Genomic DNA, 27,434 nt, shown 5'->3' with positions numbered 1-27,434 from the left:
CCCACCCCCATGTCCATCCCGAGAGTCGAGAAGTGAGCGGCCAGGTGCCAGCGCGCTGGCAGCGAGGCGGGGGCGGTGCCAGCTCTGCGGCGGGGGCGGGGCGATCACTGGCTCCGCCCCCGGCCCCGCCCGCTGCTCGCGCCGAGCCTCGCGCCGCCGGCTCCTCAGCCCAGTCCGCGGCGGCTGTCTGCTGGGCTCGCGCGCCGCGCACCGAGCCTCGGGCCCCCAGCCGGTGCCTCAGCCTCGCCCTCCGCCCCTCATTCTCCCGCCGCGCCGCCCGGCCCCGCCGCCCCGCGCGCCCCCAGTCCCTCAAGCCAGATGATGAACTTCCTGCGGCGCCGGCTGTCGGACAGCAGCTTCATAGCCAACCTGCCCAATGGCTACATGACTGACCTGCAGCGGCCCGAGCCCCAGCAGCCGCCGCCCCCGCCCGCCGGCCCGGGCGCGGCCTCGGCCTCGTCGGCGCCCCCGGCCGCCTCGCCGGGCCCCGAGCGGAGGCCGCCGCCCGCCCAGGCGTCGGCGCCGCAGTCCGCGCCGCAGCCCGCGCCGGCGCCGTCGGTGGGCAGCAGCTTCTTCAGCTCGCTGTCCCAAGCCGTGAAGCAGACGGCCGCCTCGGCGGGCCTGGTGGACGCGCCCGCGCCCGCGCCCGCCGCCGCCAGGAGGGCCAAGGTGCTGCTGGTGGTCGACGAGCCGCACACCGACTGGTAGGTGCCCGGGCGCCGCCGTGCGGGGCTCCGGGGCCTGGCGCGGGCAGCCGCAGCCCGAGGAGAGGACGGTCCCGGGGCGCCGAGGAAACGTGCAACCAATAAAAAGGAGGGTCGGCGCTGTCCCGCGGGGAGGGCACGGGGATGAGCGCGCGCGTGTGTGCGTGTGTGTGTGTGCAAGGGAGGGATCGATCAGCCCGGCGAGGGGAGGACTGAAGTAACACACTTCCTCACTTGCCTGAATCCCCCAGGTCACGGAAAAGAAGGAGCTACTTTATGCAACAGGAAAGGGTCGTAAGTGCTTTTGCAGGCCGGGCAGGGGGAGCGGGAGGAGAAGAGGGCAGCAGACTTGTCAGCTTAGTCACCTAAATAGCCCCAGAGAGCTGAAGGGACATTAAGGCCCATAAAAAAGGTTCTACTTCCTGAGGCTCATTTGGAATGGAAATCGGTATTTTAGGGGGAGAGAGTGGTGGAGGGTTTTTTTTTTTGGACCCAAGAAGGCTGTTATCCTGTCCCGACATCAGGTTGATCCCATCAGATGCAGTAGCCCAGGTGTGCAGAGGCTCGTTCCCTGGGAGCACGGCTGAAGTCCCCTTATAAATAATAAAATTGTATTTTGTGCAGCGGGGAGGGGATGTGTGAATTTTGTTTGAGATGCTGGGGGCGGGGGAGTGAGGGTGGCCTCTTCCAGCTGAAAGATGAAGACCCAGGGAAAATATTCTGAATCATTAAAGGTGCACCAATCAAAAGAGGTCTGCCTTCCTGCAGTAGGGGGAAACTTCAAGCATTTATTTTCTTGTCTCTTTTTAAGGGATGTGTAGCGTTTTTCTAACTTGGAATGGCAAAGGTTGGGGGGAAGTGTTGCCACTAGTTAGTAAAAGCATGAAAGAGGTTCTGTTTTGTGTGGCAGGCAGTTGACCTAGGGGCTAGTGGGATGGTGGAAATGACGCGAAGGGCGTGCAGAAATGAAGAGGCCAGTATCTGGGATGCTCTCCCACAGGACTTTGAGGAAGGGGTTTTGTTTGTTGTATTTTGTTTTCTCACAGGGTTTGAGGTTAGAGACGGACTTGAGTGTTCCTTCCAGGAAGGAGGCACAGAGAGACCACAAAGCTGTTTATCTCCATTTCCTCATTTGGCTGCTTGGCTGTTCTCCCTCTCTCCCTCTGCCCTCCTCTCTCTCTCTCTCCCTCTTCCTCTCTCATTGGGAGACCCAGAGGGAGGCAGTGCAGGGCGTGGGTGTGGTGAAAGTGAGATGTAGATGGGGCCATACCCTCCTGCTGGCTGCTGGTGTCACCATTCTGAGTAGTCCTTTGGGTAACTTGTGTAGTTGGCTTTTTCTTTTCAAGACACTAGAGTAAAAATGTGAAAGGGACCTTTGCCAGGAAATAACAGAAGCATGTGGAAGAGGGTGATGGGGAAAGTATAAGCAATAGTGTCATGGCAGCCCACCTAGGAGAATTACTCTAACTCCGTTCAAATCAAGGTTCAAATCAACAAGTGCCTATTAAGGGGGAAGGGACAGTAAATGGGCTTTACTGAGCATCTTTTCTATGTTAAACTCCGTAGTAGGTGCTCTCGGTGTGATAGCTTGTTGAATTCTGACCATGAAACTGAGGCTTAGAGAAGGTAAGTAAATGGTAGCACCAAGATTTGAACTTAGGCCTGTTGCCATTCCAGTATGTTATATTGCCTCACTATTATCATAAGCAATATTATTAATAAGCTCTTTGTAGGGCCTACACAGTGTGCGGGCCTTCCTGAGAACTTACACTCAAATCTGGGAAACAAAATGGATACAGGAAACTGTTAACAAAAAGGAATCTAGAATTATTGGTTGAGACAAGTGTTTCAGGCATTCAACAAATAAGGCGATCAGAGAGAGCCAGAGTTACTGGAGAAGGCTTTGCAAAATATGAGTCTTGATTAAAGGCTGGGAAGAAGTTGGGGAGAAATGAGAATGACATTGGTGCTTCATTTTTCTTTTCTTTTCTTTTTTTGAGACAGTCTCACTTTGTTACCCTTGGTAGAGTGCTGTGGCGTCATAGCTCACAGCAACCTCAAACTCTTGGGCTCAAACTGATCCTCTTGCCTCAGCCTCCCAAGTAGCTGGGACTATAGGCGCCTAACACAACACCCAGATTATTTTAGAGGCAGAGTCTTGCTCTGGCTCTGGTTGGTTTGGAACTCATGAGCTCAAGCAGTCCACTCACCTTGGCCTCCCAAAGTGCTAGGATTACACATGAGCCACTGCACCCAGCTTTGTTACTTCATTTTTGTATGTGAGAATCTCACTCTCCTCCGTCTTGTCTTGATCTCTCATTCTACTGAAGGCACTTGTTTTGAGTCCAGTTACCAGTTAGGTACACTTAGGTAGATGCTCATTTGTAAGAGTATGATGAGCCTGCTGAAGATTTATGTTGAATTATAAACGCCTCAGTGGCTTGAGATTTGAAAGTCTCCTTGGATAGTATTATTCTCTAAGAAGACTGCCTGGCATAAACCAGAGTATTTGCCCTGCCCTGGAGACTAGACTTCTGATGGAAGTAATAAAAGCTACTTGCCATGGGCTGACTCCCAACTGTTTTCCTATTTTCTCTGAAGTAATAACATTGATTTATTAAAACTCATAAACCCAGTTTGAGTCTAGTGCTTGACAGCAGTTCTGTTTTTATGTGCTTAATAGCAGTTCCTGGAATTACAGTTTGTCTTCTTCTAACTTGGGTCTAAATTTGTCAAAAACATCTCAGTTAAACACTGATGAGTAGTTTTATTGAAAGATCTCTATGCGTTAAGGAACAGGTGCCTGCTTATGCCAAGAATGGTGACTTATAAATGTGCTTTTCTTTTCAAAGGCTGATTTTAGTAAATTTGTCCCCTTACAGTTTAAGCTACGTAGAAGTATTAAGTGAGCAGCTGTCATATATATACCCCATATTAGTTTCCAGGTGCTTGAATAGGAATTCAGAGTGTAGTCTCCCAACAGAACCGACGAATATTGGTCCCATCTGAATTATAAAACGGTAAAATAATGAGGGTTTTAAGAAGCAGTTAAATAATCAGTGATTTAAAAGAAGGACTTAAAATACGTGGTCTTTCAGGGCATCCTCGATACATAGCCGATTTCTTTGACTTTCTGTCTTTGTAATTATGGGCAGTGGGATTTGGAGACCTTACCATTGACCAAAGTGATGGGAAAGTTGAAGGGTGTATCTCTCTCTCTCTTTTCTTGGAAGAATTTTCATTGCTGGCCTGAGATTAATTGCACATTAAAAGATCATTGATGGGCGGCACCTGTGGCTCAGTGAGCAGGGCGCCAGCCCCATATACCGAGGGTGGCGGGTTCAAACCCGGCCCCGGCCAAACTGCAACAAAAAATAGCCCGGCGTTGTGGCGGGCGCCTGTAGTCCCAGCTACTCGGGAGGCTGAGGCAAGAGAATCGCTTAAGCCCAGGAGTTGGAGGTTGCTGTGAGCTGTGTGACGCCACGGAACTCTACCGAGGGCCATAAAGTGAGACTCTGTCTCTACAAAAAAAAAAAAAAAAAAAAGATCATTGAAAAATGTATCTGGGAAAAAAAAAAAGAAAAATGTATCTGTGCCATTAAAGAAAATAAAATCCAGCTCATTATACACCTTGTTATAAGTGGCTTTTTAAAAACATTGTCAGAAAATGCATGTTCTCTTTTAAGGTTTGTATCTAAATTTGAAGTGCGATTAAGATTGCTCTTTCATGATCTTTTTGCTAAACAAGTGACAGATGTATGTGTGGATGTTGTTGTTTCTGTGTATTACACTCTCACTGGTGAAGAGGTAAGTCTTCTCCCAGGTCCTCCTCTGCTTCCATTCCAGTGATTCTGACTACAGTGATCAAATGGTCTTTTCATCCCATGTCAGTGTTTGATTCAGTACAACACAGGCACTCTTTCTCGAGAGACTGCTGATGTGATAAGTCAGCAGAAGTTTATCGAACACCTTTTCTGTACAGGGAATATTTGCTAAGAAAAATGAAACATATTATCTGCCTCCTAAGAGCATACTGTCCAGCTGGGTCAATAAGATAAATATATTTTAAAAAGAAATTAATAAAACTACCCTCTGCTATTCAAAGTATGGCCCTCGAATCAACAGCATTGGCATCAATCAGGAGCTTTTTGAATTATAGACTCTTAGGCCCACCTCACACCTACTGATTATAATTTGCATTTGCACAAGATCTCCAGGTGACTCATAATCACATTAAATTTTAGACGCACTGAACTAAAGGATATGTTGATGAGGGCTAAAGGTGTGGCGTAACACCAGCTACCATCACTTATTGAACTGTATGTTAGATGTACGAAGCTCTTTACAAATCCCATTTACTCTTTACTGTGGCAATGTAGTGGTACAGAAGTTTACAAGAGTGAGAGACGGACGTGGGCTGGAGTGGGAATGGGAGGCTTTGTGGAAGAAGCAAGATTTGAAGCGAACCCTGAAGAATTTGAATCAAAAGAGATGGATTTGGCTCAATCCAGACTGTGGGTAACCTAAGGAAAGCACCGTGGTAGAAAGAGGGAGACAAAAAGAGGCTGGATTGATACATTATCTAAGCAGCCCCTGGTTCCAGGCTTTTCTAGCCAGCTTTTGGGCATTTCATTAAGATTAGGGGAATTCAAAGTACAGTAGTCTGATTGGGCCGGTGCTAGTGAGTGACTCTAGAAAAATATTTGGACTGGAGCTTGGGAGAAAGCTCAAATGAGGTTTAAGGTTTCTGTGAATTTGTGTTTTTGTGTCTTATTATAACTAAATACACTGATTCTATAGAATTTCATTGTTCATGGTAGCAACAGCTTGTACTTTTAGCATATTAGAGCTGAACGATCATCTGAGTTACTTTATCAGTGGGGAAATCTTGATCCAAAGTGACTTGTTGAAAGTTACTCAGCTAGTTAGTGGCAGAATCAGAACCAGAATCTAGAACTTCAATATCTGCTAAGTTTTTCCCCCCCCACTATTCTGCAATATCCCTCCATGTTTACTTTCTTTCTGCCTTCCTGACTTATCTTTTTCCATCTGTTACTCTCTCAAGTAAGATGGGGGGTTTTTGTTCTTATATAGCATTTAAACTTGAAGGTTTAATGATCTGAATCTGAATGATGGATCATCTAGCCCAGAGAAATGGAATGATTTTCCCAAGGTCCAGAAAGTTAGTGAAGGAATGGGAGCTAGAACTCACAGCTTCTGCCTCAAACTCGTTTCTTTCTACTTTGAGAAGATTTCTCAAACTTAATCCTTTTTCTCCTTAAAAATACTGTTTGTGTCTGCTTCTTTTAAAGACTCATCTTGGAGCTGTTAGTAAATGCTTGAAAAAGAACCACGAGAGACTATTACTGTTAGACACACTAGCAATTAATCACACCATCTCCTACTTGTGTTATTGTTATTTTAGCATAGGCCATTCTAAAATTATTGAAGATTCTTGAGGACTTACATATAAAATGCAATAAACTAATAAAGCAGACCTGTGCAACGATGCTGACTTTTCTTTCAGGAACTCATTTTTACCTCATTTTCCCTGTCTACCTAAGATTGTTTATTGTTTTACTGTACCCAAGTTCACATCTGTGGTAACATTAGACTCTATAATATCTTTTTTTTTTTTTTTTTGTAGAGACAGAGTCTCACTTTATGGCCCTCGGTAGAGGGCCGTGGCCTCACACAGCTCACAGCAACCTCCAACTCCTGGGCTTAAGCGATTCTCTTGCCTCAGCCTCCCAAGTAGCTGGGATTACAGGCGCCCGCCACAACGCCCAGCTATTTTTTGGTTGCAGTTCAGCGGGGGCCGGGTTTGGACCTGCCACCCTCGGTATATGGGGCCGGTGCCTTACTGACTGAGCCACAGGCGCCGCCCCCTAGACGCTATAATATCTTTCTAAGCAAAAAGGAAGGGAGGCTTAACCAGAAAGTTTTGCAGAAGTTCACACTTTCCCCTCAGATTTACAAAACAGTTTTATTTGGGATATGGTTCAGTGCAGTTGAGTACTTAACTTAAGTTGTGTGTTGGGAATATAAGAATAACTTGAGCACAGGCCTATTTATTGGGATCTTTCAGTCCAAGGGGAGGGGACAGGCATTTAAACAGGATTTTAATACAGTATGGTAATTATTATGTGTAGGGTGCTATAGGAACACAGAAATGAGTATCCTTGGGAATGAAGATGTGGATAGAAATATTTCATAAAAACGTGCCACCAGGTATTCTTAGGTAAAGCACTTTGTATCTTTGGACTTTTGATTCTCTAAAATCCATCAAAAGGGAGGATTGAGAGGCTCTATAATTTTTTTCTGTGTGGTAATTCCTATAAATTTTTGGAAGAGGAGACATGTCAATAAGTGACTAAACATTTCCTGACACAAAAAGTTCACCTTGGAGTATTCTCCATTCACTACCTTCTCCTTAACAGTTTTGCTGCCATGTGGTATCCTGGAAAAAAAGGGCTAATTCTGCGATGCCTTCTGTGTGTGTTCCCTTATCAACTATGGGAACTGGGGACTTGGAGTGAAGTTCCTCTCTCCTGATAAGTACATATGTTCAATTGTTGGCAAATGGCATTTCATTTCTTGATTGCTGCCATGTGTACAGTGCTATACAGTTTGTACAACATATTCATACCCCCGTCTCATTTTGTCTTCACAATGACTCTGAGCAGTAGGTAGAATATCTACTTCATAAATGAATAGACTCAGAAAAGTCATCGCTTGCCTAAGATTAAGCTGTTAAGCTGAAGCGTTTGGACCTGAACCCAGACTGATTGATCTGCCAAAAAAGCCAGATTGTCCAGCAGAAAAATCAGGTGATGATTTTTTCTTACAAATGGTGTTTCTCTTATAAAAGTATTTACATGATTCATTAAAATAGTAAGTGACTCACTGCTTTTGAAATTAGTCAATTTACAAAAACTTGGTATACACAAGTTTTCCAGGATTATAACCACCGCATGGAGTGAAGTTGTGATTAAATGCAGGGGCCTCAGAATGGAGAGTTGTATTTTTTTTTCTTTCTCTTTTTTTTAAGTGGCACTCCCACATGTATATTCCTCTGAGTCTTGTGAGACCTCGTGGCTGGGCACAGTGGCTCACTCTTGCAATCCTAGCACTCTGGGAGGCCAAGGTGGGTGAATTGCCTTGGGGCTTAGGCAGTCCAGCTTAGGAGTTGGACACCAGCTTGAATAAGACTGAGACTCTTGTCTCTACTAAAAATAGAAAAACTAGAAAAATAAAAAAACCCATCATGGAGGGCACCTATAGTCCCAGCTACTTGAGAGGCTGAGGCAAGAGAATCACTTGAGTCCCAGCTACTTGGGAGACTGAGGCAAGAAGATCGTTTGAGCTTTGAGGTTGCTGTGAGCTACGATGACATGGTGCCCTACCCAGGGTGACAGAGTGAGACTCTGTCTAAATAAAAATAAGTAAATAAATAAAATTGACAAAAAAATAATTAAATCTTGTGAGACCTTCTGCGCGCCCATTGGGTGGCATTGTTATTCTTTGTTTTAGCCCCCCACACAGATGCTCTTGGTTATCAGAAGGCTGTAATATCTCTTTAGAGAAAGGAGAGAATGATCTAGAAGATGTTCCCACACACACTGCTCCAGTAAAGCAGGAAGAATTAGCTTAGCAAGTGACCTATGAAGAGAATAAAGTGAATAAATAGCACAGGTCCCTGAATGCTCTAGATGTCCACACAGCATGACTGAAAATAGCCAGATGTGTACTGGTCTTAGTATTTGTCACTTGACAGCCTGCATTTCTGAAAATGTTACCAATTCATATTGAAATTGTAAAGGAAATTAAGATTATTTTGTCACCCTACTGTTTCTCCCCCTCGTTTCAGCAACATAAAAAAAATGCGAAGATACAGGCTTGAGATACGGCTCCACCATTAACCTTATGACCGCAGAGTTACATCATCTCTCTGAACCTTCCCTTACCTCCACATTTGACAGATTTTCTTTGGGGGCTTACAATATGCACTTTTTCTAGGTTCCGGAATAACACAGACAAAAATTAGTTTCCTTATCTGTAAAGTGGAGATAATAATATGTACAAAAACGTGACAATTAAATTCACAAACTTGTCCTTGGAAAAAGGACTACATACCTCATTGCTGAACATCACTGTGACTACCTTCCAAATGCTCCCCTTAGGAAGCCGGGTGCAGACGCCCGCACTAGTCCGCCCTTCAGAGCAATTTTGGGATTCTCTTTCTGGAATGGCCATCAGAGCTCCATCGTATTACCCTTGACGTCCAGGATATCATCAAAATGTCTTTCTTTCAGTAGTTCCTTTATCTTTGGGTAAAGAAAAAAGTCGTTGGGGGCCAGATGAGATGAGTAGTGGTGTTCCAGTGTGGTAATTTGTTCACTGGCTAAAAACTCCCTCACAGACAGTGCCATGTGATTTCACTCTAGCCAAGTTTAACAAGAGATTTAATGTTTGTTCATTGCTCTGATTTAAGCTCTGGCATTCTCACAACAGCACACAAAAACACAACAATTCACAATAATGAATGCCACTCACCAAGACGCTATCACATGTCAACACAACCAAGCTGTGGGACACCCATGTGCCAAGGTAAGCCAAGGGGGCAAGTTCACGAACCTAATGGTCAGACCCTGGAAATCTCATACCACTGTTGCGATGATTAAATAAGGTACTGAAAAAACATTTTGTTAAAGCTAAAGAACCATACTAGTGGTTACTGTTGCATCCTTCCCTGTTTCCAGCTGCAGGTGCCTGACCTACCTAGGTCCCTTTTTTTGAGTTTCCAAAACTTTATTGCGCAGGTGATTGTTTATTTTGTACACTTTGGGAATGGAGAAACTTTTTTCTTTTCTTGAGACAGAGTCTCAAGCTGTTGCCCCAGGTAGAGTGCCATGTTATCTACTAAGGGGAATGTTCTCTGGATATGGCAAGACAGGGTTCACTTCAGAAAAATGGCTTCTTGAGAGGCAAGTGTCAATGTAAGATAGATAAGAGACGGTCTGTCCTTAGTTTGATCCCATCGGCCTCTGCTCTGCCCAGAGTGCATTCCTCTTGCTGTGATACTCCGGGTTTGGACACCCACGCTGCTTGTTTCTTTCTCTTTAGTGAAAAAGTTCCTCTGTGTGTTTGCTTTGCCTGCCCTTACCAAAGTTTGGTGTGCCTTTTTCCACATAGGTTTTCTGGGCTTCCGGTTTTCTCAGCCGAAAGGTGAGAGTGTGGGGGGTTGGTTTAACTTGGTGATCTCTAAGGGGTTCTCAAAACTACCACAAACGATATATTTATTTTCTTGAAAAGAAAACAGCTTTAATCATTGTAAACAGTGTAGAGCAGAGTTTTGGAGAGCCAAGGTAGCACTGTGACTGGTCAGTGTTGAAAGCACCCCGTGAGACTTCCTAATCTGACTCTGCTCACTCCTGCAGCCTTGCCTCCCTCTCTCTCTTTTTTTTTCTTTTTTCTTTTTTTGAGACAGTCTTACTGCGTTGCCCTCAGTAGAGCGCTGTGGCGTTACAGCTCACAGCAACCTCAAACTCTTAATTGATTCTCTTGCCTGAACCTCCCAAGTAGCTGGGACTACAGGTAACTGCCACCATGCCTGGCTATTTTTTTGTTGCAGTTGTTGTTTAGCTGGCCCGGGCTGGGTTCGAACCCACGAGCCTCGGTGCACGTGGCTAGCGCCGTGACCACGGTGCTACAGGTGCCAAGACAGCCCTGCCTTTATTTACTTCCCTGCCCACTCCGATGCAGCCATGACAGGCTACTTAGAGCTAACGGAATGTGCCACGTCCCCGTCTGTCTTTATACAACTCCCAGAATAAACAAAGGCTTTTCTTCTCTGTCTTTGCTGGGAAAATTCCAGATAAGCTTCAAGACTGAACTCAGTTGTTGACTCTTCTAGTGTCAGGACTAGACTTAATCCTTGCTTAAATGCTTTCAGTTTATGTTAGAAACCGTAATACACTTGCTTACCTCTCATAGCAATTAACCCCCCTCCACACATTATACTCAGGTCACGTTTGTCTGTCTTCTCCATTTCCATCTTTAACAACGCCGAGATCCTTTTGACGGCAATGACTGTAACTGTTACTGCAGTATCTCCAGCATTTGGTAGGACAGAGGAAGTCGTCACTCATTATTTGTTGAACTAATCAACGACTCGTGGAAAAAAAAAACAAAAACAAAACAAACCATAAAAATACCAAAGATGAGCAAAAGCAACTCTTTAGTTTCCAGTGAATATAAACAAACGACAGCTGCATTAACCAAAGTGACTGGTCAACAAGAGGTGGTATATATAAACATTTTTTGTAAACTACGAAGTGCTATAAAAATATATTAGTTATTGTTACTAGGTTAGTTTCCTACCTCCAGTCTAGTGTGAGGCTTATGTTGTGGCGGCTCCCTCTCTGTCTAATTCACCCTTCTCTGACGTGCAGAAGCATCCAACGCTTGGTCACTTTTTCTGACGCTTGGTCACTTTTTCTGAAGAACAGCTGTCATGCCCTCTGCTGCTAGGCATTGAGCTGTCCATGTTTACTGGAGCCTTTCTCAAATTTTAGGGTGTTTTTTCTTGTTATCTAGGACCATTCTTCCAAAGCAGTCTTCCCAGGCACGACTGTAATCCCATTTCTAGGATATATACCTTTTTATTTATTTCTCTGTCCCAGAGACTAGCAACTTTATTGAGTAATCTCAACCTGATTTAATCCTGTACAAAGACTCAGGCTTTGTGGGAGGAAATGGAGATCCCCTTTTTCTATCATAAAATCGAATCCTTGGATGGCCCCAATATCAGTAATGGCAACATAGTCCAAAACTGTGTTTCTTTCATACCCATAGGTTCCAGTGATACAGGTGAGTCCTTTCTCTCTTGGGCTTTGTAATGCTGCTCTAGGGACTCATATGAATGTACTTCCCTCTTCTGCTCCTGTGTGCCCTGATGACTAGCTGATGGTAAGAATTCAGGTTCTACAGAGTCCTGTGTTCACTGACATTTTAACTATTGGGTAAAGATTGATGAATTAATCAGCAAAACTAATAACTACAGTGTGTTAGTTGCCCCGAAGATACGAAACCAGTGAAATACTTGGAATCAGATAATTATAGAAGAGATGCTTTCAGTTTTGAGAACTCATACGGAATCTCAAGGAAGAAAAAATTAGACTAGTAGAAAAAGCATTGCAATACTCAAGCATCTGGATTCAAGTCAGTACTCTGCCAATTAACTTTTTGTGTCCCTGTGTACAATTTAACTCTTTAACCTCAGGTTCTATTTCAGACATTGAGCATATAGGCTAAATTGTCTACCTTCAGGGGCCCTTGTAAAAAGAAAAGTGATTTCTGAGGGTTGGATCATTTGACAGTATAAAGAGTTGTTCATAGAAGGAAAAAACCCCACTGTGGACAGCAGAAGTGAGAAAATGTTTCACAGAAGGTGCAGATCTGAGCTGGGCTTTGAAGGAGGAGTGGGATTTAGATTAGTGAGGAGTCATTCCAGTTAAAAGGAAGAGAGAGCAAAAGCGTACCTGTAATGAGTAAGATGGGTGTAGAGCCGGTTTAAGCTCTTTGGCATAAAGGTTTCAGTGCAGGAAAAGAGGGAGAGCAGTTTGGAAAAGCGGGTGGGAGAAATGATACGCGTATTGAGCATCTACTACGTGACAGGCAGGCACTGTCCTAAGTAGGTTATGAAAGAGGTTGCTGCTATTAACCTAACTGTATACGAGAGGAAAGGGATTTGAACCCAGGGAGTCCAGCTCCAGAGCCTGTGCTCCCGATCCCGATGCTCTGTAATCACTAGGTCACAATGTCCATATTTCTCTTTGCCTTGGTGTTTTTTTCCCTCAATGACACACCTGTTTGACCTTGGGTAATTTCTTATTCCTGCCAAGCTTCAGTTTCTTCATCTATAAGGAGGAGACAGTATACCCCAAAGGGCACTTATGAGAATCAGTTGAAATAAACTTTAAAAATGTCTAACAACATGACTGTCATATAAGAGATTTTCAATAAACGTGTCAGCATGACAAGCAGATTTTCATAACAGCTTTAAGACAACAGCTTACCACATGAGTACTTCAAGTCAAGTACAATCATTCGTGGACAGGTTTGCATGACACTAAAAAATAATTTTGAAAAACAGAACAGACCTAGATGAATATTCCTGCATTTTGATTGGAGTAGTTTGTTGCACAAAGTTTAGAAAACACTGATTGCCAATGTTTTGAAACAATCTCCAGGGAAGATGCCTTTGAGCTGGTTTATTTGTGGAAACTTTGTACTTTGAGCATTAGCACTACCTGTCTCATTTAATCCTCCACACAGTAGTGACCGAGGTGCAGTAATTCATATTATTCTCATCTTACATAGGAAGGAATTAAGATCTGAGGAGGTTAAGATGATTGCCCAAGCTCAAGTAGGCAGAAAGGGATAGAGTCAGAATTAGAACCCAGGTTTATAGGTTCTGTGGATTGGAGAAGTCAGGAAATGTTCTGTAAAAGGACTAGATCTGAGCTGGGCTTTAAAGAATGAGTGGGATTTAGATTATTCAGTAAATCTAAACAGTAATGAGTAAGATGGGTATAGAGCAGATTTTGGCCAATTGGCATTAAGTTTTCAGGGCAAGGAAAAGAGGGAAAGAAGTGGGAATAATCAGGGTGACTTTGGATACTGTATATGATGAATATTTCTGTAGGTTTCCTAGACTTAAGTGTTGGGTACCATGGAGCTAGGTGGTTAGCTAATCCAGTTAAAAACTTGTGGGCAAAAGTATCAATCTCTTAGCCTTATCAATCTCTAAGGGCAGTTAGTGTAATGATTTCCCCTTGGTGCCAGCTTAGGATGCTTTTGTAGAAACTGCTAGATTCTGACACAAAAGTCAGTAAATGGCGCCATGGAAGGTGGGTGACGGGAAGGTTGAGACTGATTTAATTCAGGTGTTAGCAATTGTTGTTCCTCTTCCCTGATTCTCAATGTCCTCATCCTTAAACTTGGAGTGAAAGCACTTGCCCTACTTTCTTGGTGGGATGGCGGCTATAGAACAACGTTGCAAACTATAACTCAACAGATTTCACCATGTAGGGGCTGGAACTGCAGCAGCGGGTGGGATTGAGAGTGGATATGAGGGAGAATTCCCCGTGTAATTTCCTTTCAAGTATCATCATGGGTGGTTTTCTAGTTATTAGAAGTAAGAATTTAGGGGAGGAGATAGGTTTTCCCTTGTGTGGAGGCTGTGAATTTTGCATTCTAACCTCTTTTTTGCCACCTTTTCCTACCAGTGCTGCTTATTTTCTGACTATGGACAATATGTCTTATGATCTAAGTCCTGTTCCAGAGATGAATATACTTTCTGAAACAGAAATGGGACATGGCTTGGCACCTGTGGCTCAAGTGGCTAAGGTGCCAGCCACATACCACCTGAGCTGCCAGTTCAAATCCAGCCCGGGCCTGCCAAACAACAATGATGGCAGCAACCAAAAAATAGCCGGGCTCTGTGGCAGGCGCCTGTAGTCCCAGCTACTTGGGAGGCGGAGGCAGGAGAATTGCTTGAGCCCAGGAGTTGGAGGTTGCTGTGAGCTGTGATGCCACAGTACTCTACCCAGGGTGACAGCTTGAGGCTCTGTCTCAAAAAAAAAAAAAAGAAATGGAACACGAAGTCCTATTTTCTAGGGCAAGAAATAGTCTGGGAGATTTTTGGATGCTGAGAAAAATTTGGTGTTTGGAGACTATGAGACTGAAAACTTGAAATCAGTAGGTTCTTGGGACATAACAGGAAAATTGTTGTTGGCACTCCTATTTCCTAGCCCTTAGTTTTCTGCAGGCTGAGCTAGTCTTAGCTCAACTGTGAGTTGTTAATGGTTATTGGCTATCTCTTTTCAAATTTTTGCATTTTTATAGGAGCTGAAAAATAGAAAAGCTTCTCAACACTAAGCCATGAATAGTGGAATTTCAGCATTAAGGTTGGGAAAAAGAGACTTCTTTATTGCCACCCACCCACATGAAAAGTCTACTCTTTGAACGAATAAACCATCAGTTGACTTGGCAAAGTGGGATGAGACTAATTTTCTGCAGCCTCCAGATGACTTATGCAATTAGGTTTGGTTGAAAAAAATGCACTCAACTTAATGTGACCCTTGGAAGGAAATTGTAGCATTTGTGATTTTGCAATAAGGTTATATATTTAAGTAAAACTGTAAAATTTGTTACATACTTTGACTCCTATGTATCATCTCATTTAATTGTCACCTTGACCTTGTGAAATACATTGATCTAATTTCCAGCTTAGATTAGGAAAGCAAACTCAGAGATGGTGATTTGCTTAAAGTCATGACACCAAAATAGGTAAAGCTGTGTCTAAAATGAAGCTTCTTCTACCTCTGGATCCTTTTCTCCTTGGTCACTGCCCCTTTTCTCTGTGCGCCTGAACTCCTTTCTGGGCTCTGCATTAGTCAATTGATGATGCTTTTGCTTAGAAGCACCAGGGATAGATTAAAAAAAAACTGCTTAAGCTGGAAAGAGCCTGTATGGTTTGTGACAGGTGTTGCGTGGGATGGTTGGAAAATAACTTAAAGATTGTCTCCTTTCCCTGTGTGTTTTGTTAATGCTTATAATACTTCTATGACTTAGAGCCCTTCTGGTGCCTCTGCTGTATTTCAGACTGATTTTAAGTTGTTAGGAAAGAGGATTTTCACTCCAGAGCTCAATTCTTATAAAGCCGCTTATTTTTCTTTGTACCTGGAAATTTATTTCTCAGCCAGAGCTCATGATGGCATCAGACTTAAATTCCTACTAAAAGGACTGTTCTCTGCTGATCTTTTTTTTTTCTGCCCTCTTTTTTTTTTTTTTTTTTTTCCTGTATAGTCCCTCTTGCTACACCCTCCTGCCTTCCGGTTTTCCCAGTTAATTCCAGCTGTAGTTATATGGAAGGTTCTGGGAGTCAAAGCAATGAGTTTTAGGGTAGGGAAAGGACATGAAACTCCTGTTCCTTCTAACTCAGAGTATTCCTTGAAAATCTTGGGAGTTTCCTACTGCCTTAGCCACTTTCCATGGCCCTGTGCTTTCCCCCAGATCCTTTAGGAACTAAGGTTTGGGCAGCAGCTTTGAAGGAAGAAAGACTCCCCAGAGATTCTTCAGTGGTCTGGTTTGGGTTTTCCTGTAGTTAGAGATTAGAAACTGGCCCACAAAGATAAGCCTTTTGTTGTTAATGATACACCTTTCCCCTTCTCGACAGTTTTTATTTTTAGGGTTTCCCCGGTATTTCATTCATTCTTTCATGAATTACTGCGTAGGAACTGGTGTTGTGGTGCTGAGCATAAGGGACCTTGTCCTGTCTTCACAAAACTTACAGTTTAGTGGGGGGAGACAGGCAATTAAACAAACAATGTAATAAAGTGTGATTTATTGTTATATCAACATGATTAAAGGAGGTTTTAAATAGAAAATGTTCTCTCATAATTTCACCATAGCAATATAGCAGCTGCTTCCACATTTTTCCACATTCTCGTCCAATGTTTGTCCATATACAAACATATTTTTGCATAATTGTGATTGTAGTCTAGCTATAATTTCATCTTTTTTCCTCTTATAAAACAATTTCGACATGTTCCTACATAGTCTTACTTGTATTTTTTCACTGCTAATGTACCATAATTTCTTCAGTTATATTCCTATTAGAGAGCTGTGTTGATTTCTGGTCTTCACCACTATTATGTAGTACAACCACAGACATTCTCAGTTTTCAGAAGAACTACTTGATCAAAGATTATTATATGTATAACTTGATAATGTCACTATATTGCAAGATCCATAAAATATTTCATAAAAGATTTTTTTCAATTTGAAGTCCATCAACCATTCCTACTTTCTTTTTCTAGCACATGGTATTATTATTACTTTTTTTTTTGAGACAGAGTCTCACTTTCTTGCCCTCGATAGAGTGCCGCGGCGTCACAGCTCACAGCGATTCTCCTGCCTCAGCCTCCCAAATAGCTGGGATTACAGGTGCCTGCCACAATACCCGGCTATTTTTTGGTCATAGTTGTCATTGTTTGGCAGACCTGGGCTGGTTTGAACCCACCACTTCCAGTGTATGTGGCTGGCTCCCTAGCTGGTGAGCTACAGGCGCTGAGCCCGTATTATCTTTGTAAGTGTTATTTTTTTAGACAGTCTTATTATGTCGCAGCTCACAGCAACCTCAAACTCTTGGGCTTAACCGATTCTCTTGCCTCAGCCTCCTGAGTAGCTGGGACTACAGTTGCCCGCCACAACGCCTGGCTATTTTTTGGTTGTAGTTGTCATTATTGTTTGGCAGGCCTGGGCTGGGTTTGAACCCACCAGCTCCAATGTATGTGGCTGGCACCCTAGTTGCTGAGCTACAGGCACTGAGCCTATCTTTTTAAGTGTTAATATGTATAAAGCAGTATTTGATTATTTGACTGTTTCAAAATGTATTTGTATGAATACAAGTAAGGTTGTATGTTTTCTCCAAAGTTTGTTTAAAAATATGTGAAACATAGTAGGGCTGAGTACATTGGATACTTTTTCTTCCATTCTTTTTTTTTATTATAATTAAATCATAGCTGTGTACATTAATGTGATCATGGGGCACCATACACTGGTTTTATAGACCATTTGACACATTTTCATCACGCTGGTTAACATAGCCTTCTTGGCATTTTCTTAGTTATTGTGTTAAGACATTTACATTCTACATTTACTAAGTTTCACATATACCTTTGTAAGATGCACCGCAGGTGTAATCCCACCAATCACCCTCCCTCCGCCTACCTCCCCCTTCTCTCCCCTCCCTCTCCCTCTTCCCCCTATTCTTAGGTTATAACTGGGTTATAGCTTTCATGTGAAAGCCATAAATTAGTTTCATAGTAGGGCTGAGTACATTGGATACTTTTTCTTCCATTCTTGAGATACTTTGCTAAGAGGAATATGTTCCAGCTCCATCCATGTAAACATGAAAGAGGTAAAGTCTCCATCTTTCTTTAAGGCTGCATAATATTCCATGGTGTACATATACAACAATTTATTCATCCATTCATGGGTCTATGGGCTCTTGGGCTTCTTCCATGACTTAGCAATTATGAATTGGGCTGTAATAAATGTTCTGGTACAAATATCTTTGTTATCATGTGACTTTTGGTCTTCTGGATATATACCTAATAGAGGAATTGTAGGATTGAATGGCATGTCTATTTTTAGAACCCTAAGTGTTCATATGATAGACATAACCCAATTATAGCCCAAGAAGAAGGGGAAAGAGAAGAGAGAGGATAATCGGTGGGACCACACCTATGGTGCATCTTACAAGGGTACATGTGAAATCTACTAAGCGTAGAATATAAATGTCTTAACACAATAACTAAGAAAACGCAGTGAAGGCTATGTTAACCAGTGTGATGAAAATATGTCAAATGGTATATAAAACCAGCACATTGTACCCCATGATTGCATTAATGTACACAGCTATAATTTAATAAAAAAAAGAAAACAAATATGTGAACCATCAGTTCTTACCTTTTGGCAGTTTATTTGATTTGTTTACTTGGTAGTTTGATTCTGAACAGGATATGCATTGCCAGTGATGAAGAATGGAAGGCAGTGGCTACAATGCCCTCTTAGGTATTGTTCTAACTTGGCGAAAAGTACTTGTGATTGTGGAGTCAAGAATCAGATTCTTTAAGCTAAAAATCAGTGCTGTGTGGAGGACTGATACCTGTGGGGTCTATAGTAGGCTGTGAGTTGCCTCAGGGCAAAAGCCATGTTTTATTCTTTCTGCCAGCATTTAGCAGCCTGGCTGATCCTCTCCAAAAATTGTTGGCGGAATATCAAGTTCTTGGGGCACTGGGTAGTTTTGTTCTCCAAATATCACTTTCCTTTCTTTTTACATTGCCTGAAATTTTGCCATTGAAATTTCATTCTTGCGTTCTTAAAGACTGTCTAATCTGGAAGCCTCTAGGAAATTATTAATAGCTATAGAAGGATGAATGTCTCCGGTGACATATTGGCCACAGTCTGAGAGCAACACCCTGCCGGGGTGGGATGTAGAATATGCACCCAATGGTGGAGAGCTGGAAATCGGGCAAGAGAGATGCTCACCAGAGTAGTAGGGAGCTACCATATTCGCAGTAAACTTCATTCATCTCCAAGAATCCCAGGAACATGAGAACTGGAAAGTAATCTGGGTGTGTACTCAGCCTGGTGTCCTTATGCATAAGTGTAGATGAGAATGCCTCACTTCTCAGGGTTATTGTGAGACTTAATTGAAATAAAGAAGGTTATGAAAGTGCTCTGTAAACCACTATTTTGACTTCCCTCAGCATATGTTAATTTTGCCTGACTTTGAGCTTTATATAAACTGGATCTCACAGTATAAACTCTTTTGCATCTGGCTTCTTTTGTTTGACATTTTGTTCATGAGATTCATCTGTTTTCTCATGTATAGCCTTAGTTTATTCTTTTTCCTTGCTGATTTATATTGCATTATATGAATGTATCACAATTAATCTATCCATTCTGTCGATGAATACTTAAGTTGTTCCCAGTTAGGGGCTATCATGAGTAATGGCGCTCTGAACAATTCTTGTACATGTCTTTTGGTGAATATAAACTCTTCTGTTGGGTATGTACCCGGGAGTGGAATTTGCTGGGTTAAAGGGCGCATGTATTTTCAGCTTTAGTAGATACTACCAAACAGTTTTGCAGAGTGACTGCCCCAGTTTACCCTCCCACCAGCAGTAAATGAGAATTCCTCACCAACCTGGTGCCTTCATCAGCTCAGGCTCTGTAACAAAGACGTTAGACTGGTTGGCTTACACAGCGGAGGTTTATTTCTCGCAGTTCTGGAGGCTGGAAGTCTGAGATCAGGGTGCCAGCACGATTGGGTTCTGGTAAGGGCCCTCTTTATGGCTTGTAAACAGCTCCTTGCTAAGCCCTCATGTGGTGGAGAGAGACAGATGTGATCTCTTCCTTCACCTGCTTAGGAGGACACCAGTCCCATTATGGGGACTCTACTCTCACAACCTCATCTGAACTAATTCCCAAAGGCTCCACTCCAGATATCATCACAATTTGGGGATTAGGCTTTTAACATATGGATTTGAGAAAGACACAAACACTGAGTCTATGGAAACTTGGTATTATCAATATTTTAAATTTAAAGACTTTTATGTTACAAGAAGCTTTAACAGAGAGCCCCGTGACTCACAATAAAGGAAGGAAGGGACTACTGTTCATTGAATGCCTGCTATATATCATGTACTGCCCATGTGCTTTTCCTTATGCTGTCTTGTGTAATTAAGGTAATACATAAATTGTGAGACTGGTGTCATTTTCTGGCCAGTAGTTAATTTTATAGGCCAGAAAACTAAGACTATAGGTAGTCAGGTAGCTTGTGACTGCCATTCAGAACCCACCCTAGATCTGTTTCAGTTTAAATCAGTCACATCACATAGAAACTGCAACTGTCAGGGATGTATATGTTTGGTTTTTTTGTTTTTGTTTTGGTGGATGGAAGGGGCAAGCTCTTCCTGATGACCCTGAAAGGCCGTCATATAAATGATGCCCTTCTGAGACACATTGCTTCACTGGCCCTGCAGAGACAGCAGCCTCCCTGCCAGGCACCTCCCCTCACCTGTACCCTCTCCATTTCGCCACAGGAGCTTTAACAGCCAGTCATTCAGGCTGTCTCAAGGTGGGTATTACACGGGTGCATCCTCTGCTCCAGCTGGCAAGCTGACGGAACAAGACTAGCCAAGCCTCTTATTTCTTTCACCGTTTTCTCCATGTAGCTGTTTTTCCCCCACCAAGAATAGGAAGGCAGGCATGACGTGTGATACAAAGAGCTTAGAGGGCAGGAGATGTAGGTTCTAGCCCTGTAATTAAATTGTGACCCTGAAAACCACATGGCCCTTTTTCTTGGCCCAGGTTTCCTAATTCATAAAAAGAGGGTGTTGGATTAGAGTCAGTGGTTGCATGGGCTGTCCTCAGAGCCCACGTGGGAAGACCCAAACCGGAAGTATTTTGGATCCTCTATGTGTTATTACAACCAGAATAGCTCTGGTTTTATTTGTTGTATATGTATTGAGCTTCCTCTTGAGATTTTAGTTAAAGCAAAGGATGATATGACAAATGTATGTTTGAAATACACTGTACTAGGTGATCTCTGCTGAGGGTCCTATAGTGAAAGATTATGAGTGACAAAACTGTGAAATTCAGCAAAATTTTTACCCTTGACATCTCTATATAGACCCCCGGCCTGTATGCTACCCTCTGACTGCCATGGGGGAAATAGAAGAGGTACAGTTAATTTGCCCAGGATAGAAGGTTGGGGAAGGATTAACAAAAGAAGAAGCATCTGAGCTGGACTTACAGAATAGTAGGACTTCAGTAGGTGAAATAGATTGTGGGAATGAGGAGGCATAAGGGTGTGAAAACACATTGCTCTTTTGGAAATATTGTGTTCTTGGTTTGGATATTGTGTATGGTGAAAAGGAAAGTGAAGGTGGAGTATTAGGAGATGACATTGGGAAGGTCACTGGACCACTTTGTGAAGGGACTTGAATGTTACGGTGGTGGGGATTTAATGAAGAATTATATCATTTGGAATAGCACTGCCTAATGAGTTTTGAACTTCTCTAGACTCAGGACCCCTGATATGGCAATGTTCACAAACTCATTAGTGATTATGATTAAGAAAAAGCCTGGGTGACTCGGGATTGACACTAATTTCTTCTTCTTCTTCGGCTCAGGGTGTTGGATATATGTGTAATGCTTGTATAAAACAAAGGGGAGGGGGAGTGGGGGCAGCCCCACTGATGGGTCTCACACTGATAAACTCAGTGGTATCTTTACCATGGAAGTGGCGAGATTGTAATGTTACCTCTAGAGTCGGCCTCGGGGCTCAGCTTTCCTAGCTCTTCCCCATGGAGGATCTCCTCATTCTGTCCCTGGAAACATATGTTTATTTGTAATGCATTCCATTTGTGGTAATTGGAGCAGCATGCCTTTTCATTCTGCTGTCAAATGCCCGTCTCCCTGCCTAGAGAGCTTCAGAGCCTAATATAATGAGCCCATGAATTACATTAGGTTGGAAATCAGGTTCCCAATTAAACACATATGAAAGATGTCTCAACCATTCGACTGCTTTTTATCATTTGTCATCTTGAAATGTTCCAAGATCCCATGAGATTTCCACCCTGGTTGAGGAAAAGTTTCAGATTGGGGCACAGTGCCTGATCAGTGGGGGCGGGTGTCAGCTTCATCCATTATACAAAACAGTGAGGCGTGAACTGACCTTGAAGAGTTGCTGTGACCAGGCACTTTATATTATCTCATTGAATCCTTATGCCTTCAAAAAGGTATTAGCTCCATTTTACATATGAGCAGATGGTTAAGTAACTTCTCCCAAGTTGCATATAGCTAGAAAGTGGTGAATGAGCATTTAAATTTTTGTCTGAATTAAAAACCCACCTTTATTTTAATTCATGCCTCTGACAGCAAAATAATTTGTGCTATTCTTTAGCACTTTCGTAGCTTAGTGGGAAAAAGTGTAGGGGGAATTCTTTAGGTGTCAATGTCAGAAAAGGGGTTTTGGAGAATCAACAGTTAATCAGGCGATTTAAGCTTCATGAGTATACAGAGGAAAGACTTGCAAGTAATTCTAGTACTTTCTTCGCTTTGAGAATGAAACAGACTGTGCCCTGACCAGTGGTAAGTTTAGATAATTTCCAGGTGTGAGGTAGAATAAGGTACAGAGATATGTACTTGGGCCCCCCCCCCCAATTGTGGGAGTATCAAATTGAGATACTATTTGCATATCATAAAATTCACCCTTTAAAGTATACAATTCACTGGTTTCAGGATATGCACAAGGTTGTATAACCATCACCATTATCTAATTCATCACCCCCAAAAGAAACCACATAGCCATTAGCAGTCCTTTCCCATTTCCCCTTCCCCCCCGGCAACCACTAATGTACTCTCATCTACATACTTCCTACCTACTCTAAACATCTCATATAAACAGAACCACATGATACGTGGCCTTTTGGTATCTCAATCTAGCTTCTTTTACCTTAGCATAAAATTTTAAACTTGAAAATATTTAAGATTAATCCACATCGTAGATGTAAAACCTACTTCATTTCTCCTTATAGAATTTTATTTCTTTTCATACCATATTCCATTGTCTAGATGTGCTGCATTTGACTTACCCATTCATCAGTTGAAAGGCTTTGGGTTGTTTTTACTTCTGTAAGGAAATTGTGTACAGGTTGTTGTGTGAACATAAGTTTCCAGTTCTCGTAGGTATATACCTAAGAATGGAACTTCTAGGTCATATAGCAACTCTATATTTAACTTTCTGGGGTACTACCAGGCTGTTTTCCTAAGTGGCTGCACCATTTTACATTCCCACTAGAAATTGATGATGGTTCCACTTTCTTCACAGCCTCGATGGTACCTTAACAATTGTCTGTTTTTTTGATTATAGCCATCCCAGTGTTCATGAAGTGGCATCTTACTATGGTTTTGGTTTGTATTTTCCTAATGATTAATGATGTTGGCCATCCTTTTATGTGCTTATAGGGTATTTGTATATCTTCTTTGGAAAAATATCTATTCAATTTATTTTCCTATTTATTTATTTATTGACAGTCTCACTCTGCAACAGCTTAGCTCACAGCAACCCCAAACTCCTGGGGTAATCCTCAGGTAATCCTCCTTCACCCTCTTAAGTAGCTGGGACTACTGGCACCCGCCACAATGCCCAGCTAATTTTTTCTGTGTTTAATAAAGATGGGCTCTCACTCTTGTTCAGGCTGGTCTTGAACTCCTGAGCTCAAGGGATCCTTCTGCCTTGGCCTCCCAAACTGCTGGGATTATAGGTGTGAGCCACCATGCTCAGCCCTATTATCCTATTTTTTAATTGGGCTAATTGGTTTAGCTTAATTGGATCTTTTGTTGTTGAGTCACAAGAGTTCCTTATGTGTTCTACAGACAAATATTGTCTTAGTCCATTTTGTATTGCTATAACAGAACACCATAGACTGAATAATTTATAAAGATGTTGACATTTATTTCTCCCATTCTGGAGGCTAGGAAGTCTAAGATCAAAGGGCCTTCTTGCTGCATCATCACGTGGCAGGAAGGCATCACATGCAGGCCAGCAGGCAAGGAGAGAGTGAGGGAATGGGGCAAAACTTACCCTTTATCAGGAACCCACTCCTGCTACATTAGCCTACTCCCACAATAACAGCATTAATCCCATCATGAGGGCAGAGCCCTTATGATGTAATCATTTCTTAAAGGTCATAAGGGCCTTTTCAGTGTTGATAATGTTCTTGAAGCATTTTTCTTCCTTGTGTTTATTGTTTATATCCAAGAAACCATTACCTAATGCAAGATCACCAAGATTTACACCTACGTTTTCTTCCAAGAGTTTTATTGTTTTATCTCTTAAATTTAGGTCTTTGATCCATTTTGCCTTAATTTTTGTAGATGGTGTGAAGTAGGAGTCCAACTTCATTCTTCAGTGGATATCTGCATAATATTTTTCCCAGCATCATTGTTGATGATTCTCTTTTTCTCATTGAATTGTCTTGACACCCTTATCAAAAATTAGTTCACCTTAGAATTATAAGTTCATTTCAAAATTTCAGTTCTATTTCACTGATCCACTGGATCACAATGATCAATTTTTAGCTTTATATCAATATCATACTGTCTTCATTACTGTAACTTTGTATAATAGTAAGTTTTAAAATTGGAAAATGTAATTCATCTAATTTTTTTTTTTTTTTATTCTGAGTCCTTCAGATTTCTATATGGATCTTAGGATCAGCTTGTCAATTTCTGCTGCAAAAAAGGCAGCTGGAATTTTGATAAGGATTGTCTTGAATCTGTAGATTAATTTGGAGATTATCAGAATCTATTAAATCTTCCAATCCATGAACACAGATGTTTTTTCGTTTATTTTGATAATCTTTAATTTTTTCAACAATGTTTTTAGTGTATAAATATTAATACTTCTTTTAAAAATTTCATTCTCTTGCTGGGGGCAGTGGCTCATGCCTGTCATACTAGCACTCTGGGAGGCTGAGGCAAGTGGATTGCCTGAGCTCAGGAATTTGAGGACAGCCTGAGCAAGAAGACCTGTCTTGAAAAACAAAGAAAGCTAGATGTTGTTGTAGGTGCCTGTAGTCCCAGCTACTAGGGAGGCTGAGGCAAGAGAATCATTTGAGCTCAAGAGTTTGAGGTTGCTGTGAGCTGTGATGCCACAGTACTCTGCCGAGGGCAACAAGACTCTGTCTCAAAAAAAAAAAAAAAAAAAGTAAAAAATTTCATTCCCAATGATTTTATTATTTTTGATGGAGTTATTTTCTTAATTTTATTTTTGGATATATTTTTAATCATTGCCAGTATCGGTTTTACAGAACTACAACTGATTGTTGTATATTGATGGTATTGCCTGCAACCCTGCCAAATGCATTTATTAGCTCTAGCTAATAGCGTGTCTGTGTGTGTGCATGTGTGGGTGTGTGTCTGTTCCTTAGAATTTTCTATCAAGATTATATCATCTGTAAATAGAGACAATTTTATTTCTTTTCAATTTGGATGACTTATATTTCTTTCTCCTGCCTAATTGGCTTGGCTAGGACCCTTAGTACAGTGTTGAGTAGAAATAGAGCAGATGTCCTTGTTTTATTCTTGATCTTTGGGGAAAGCTTTGGTCTTTCACTATTAGTGTAATATAATGTTAATTGTGTTTTTTCCATGGATTCTCTTTATTAGATTGAGGAAGTTTCCTTCAATTTCTGGGTTACTGAGTGTTTTTATGATGAACAGTTGTTAGATTTTGGCAGTGCGTTGTCTGTGTCTGTTGAGATATTAATGTGGTTTTTGTCTTTTGTAATACTAAAATGATACATTACATTGACTTGTGTTCATACATTGAGCCAACCTTGCATTCCTGAAGTAAATATCATTTAGACATGGTATATAATCCTTTATCTATTTGCTAGGTTTGGTTTGCTAGCCTTTTGTTCCTTTTTTTTTTTTTTTTTTTGCAGTTTTGGCCAGGGCCAGGCTTGAACCCACCACTCCCAGCATATGGGGCCAGCACCCCACTCATTGAGCCACAGGCACCGCCCGTTGGCTAGCCTTTTGTTTGTAGCTGGAGATTTCCAAAAAATGTGCTTAATAGGTTTTCTGACATTATGCAGAGGGAAATGGAAGATGCCTTGTATTATTTTACTAATACATTTCATATGTTATCTTACCATCGCCATGCTAAAGGCCTTATGTATGTTATCTTTTTCAAACTTTACTAACTTTGTGATAGGTTGAGGTCACTTAATTAACTTCTACTGTGTAGTAGGGAATGTTGCAGATGAGAAAATAAGGGAGCAGGGATTTCTTTTTTGTCATTTAGCACTTATCCTCCCTTAATAGGGTTTGATGCTATGAGGAGAAGAAGTAAGACAGAGCCAAGTAAAGCAGTGGATTTTTTTGAAGATGTGTCATGAACTATTTCTGATAAAGCTAGCTTTGTCTACAATTGGTCCTATTGTAGATATGATCATAGGCTAGAGTTGAGGACAGGGAAGAAGAAACTCAGCTTTTTCCTAATTCTATCACTACACTTTTATTGAATTCAGATAAGATCAGACCTTAATACATAAGTCAGAGCCTCTTGAAGTATTTCCTGGCTTTAAGTATTTGCAGTAGTTGATGGTCTAGTGTGACTGACACGCAAGCTGTACAGTGAGGTCTGGGCTCTAGCAATGTCCCACTTTATTCAAGTGGGCACTGTTGTTGAGGAAACCCAGAATACTCATTGTATGCTTAGTAATACTAAAACATAGAGTGGTTAGGTATAAAGTATGCTAAGTTGGTGATTTGGGAGATTTTGTCCATGTCAGAGGAGGAGAGATGCTGTGAGTGTTGCTGTGAGTGTTCAGCAGCAATCACCTGCAATTTGGTGAGGATTCAGCTTCCCAGAGATGCTTGGAATTTGATGAGACATGAGCTGACAATTTCCAGTTGCAGATAGAAAAGGCAGAATATCTTAAAATTGTTCTCTAAGGAGTAAGCAGCTTTCCAGAAAGTGGATCTTGGAGTGGAAATAGGAGGCAGGACCTCTTGGAATTAAGTTAATTTAGTTCTGATGAATAGGGGACAAGAACAGTAAACCAAATATTTTGCATATTTTTATTTTATTTTATTAAGTCATATATACATAGATCATGAATACATTTATGCCTTTGTGGGATTCAATGTGTTGATTATTTGTGCAAATTAGAGCGCTTATATCCTACTAATTAACGTATCTTTCACCTCATTTACTTAATCACAGTGTTAAGACATTTGTGTTCAATACTAGATAGATTGGACTTGTACCCTTGCAATATGCTCCATAGGTGAGGTCTCACCATTAACCCTCCGTCTGATGGAAGCCAGGGTGAGGTGGAGGGTATGGTGGAGAGCTTCAGTGGTATTGGCAAATTCTGTTTCTTAAAGTGAGTAATAGGTCCATGGGTTTCTTCTTATTCCAAGGTTTTATAACTTCCATATACATCACGTTTAGAAAATATATCCAATATTTCCTTCAAAAAAGAAGGGGATGAAAGAAAAATGGAGGGATAAAGGAAGAGAATCAAGTTCTGGAAAAGAACTAATGTGTTAGTGATGGAAAGGCCAGGTTGT

At 41.8% G+C, this 27,434-nt stretch overlaps 1 protein-coding gene across 1 annotated transcript in view; it reads left to right on the top strand.

The window, feature by feature from the left end:
- Positions 1–240: 240 nt before the first annotated feature.
- The window catches only part of SYN2 (synapsin II), a 181,278-nt gene continuing 154,084 nt past the window's right edge, over positions 241–27,434 (top strand). Inside the window, exon 1 of the mRNA XM_053600409.1 lies at positions 241–704. Coding sequence (XP_053456384.1) covers positions 319–704 — 386 coding nt within the window. The 5' untranslated portion in view covers positions 241–318. The remainder of the gene's footprint in view (positions 705–27,434) is intronic.

The sequence above is a fragment of the Nycticebus coucang genome, chromosome 8 (genome assembly GCF_027406575.1).
Source record: "Nycticebus coucang isolate mNycCou1 chromosome 8, mNycCou1.pri, whole genome shotgun sequence".
NCBI classification, from domain to species: domain Eukaryota; kingdom Metazoa; phylum Chordata; class Mammalia; order Primates; family Lorisidae; genus Nycticebus; species Nycticebus coucang.
Note: the sequence above shows the minus strand (reverse complement) of the source record. Positions and strands in the feature narration are given on the sequence as shown.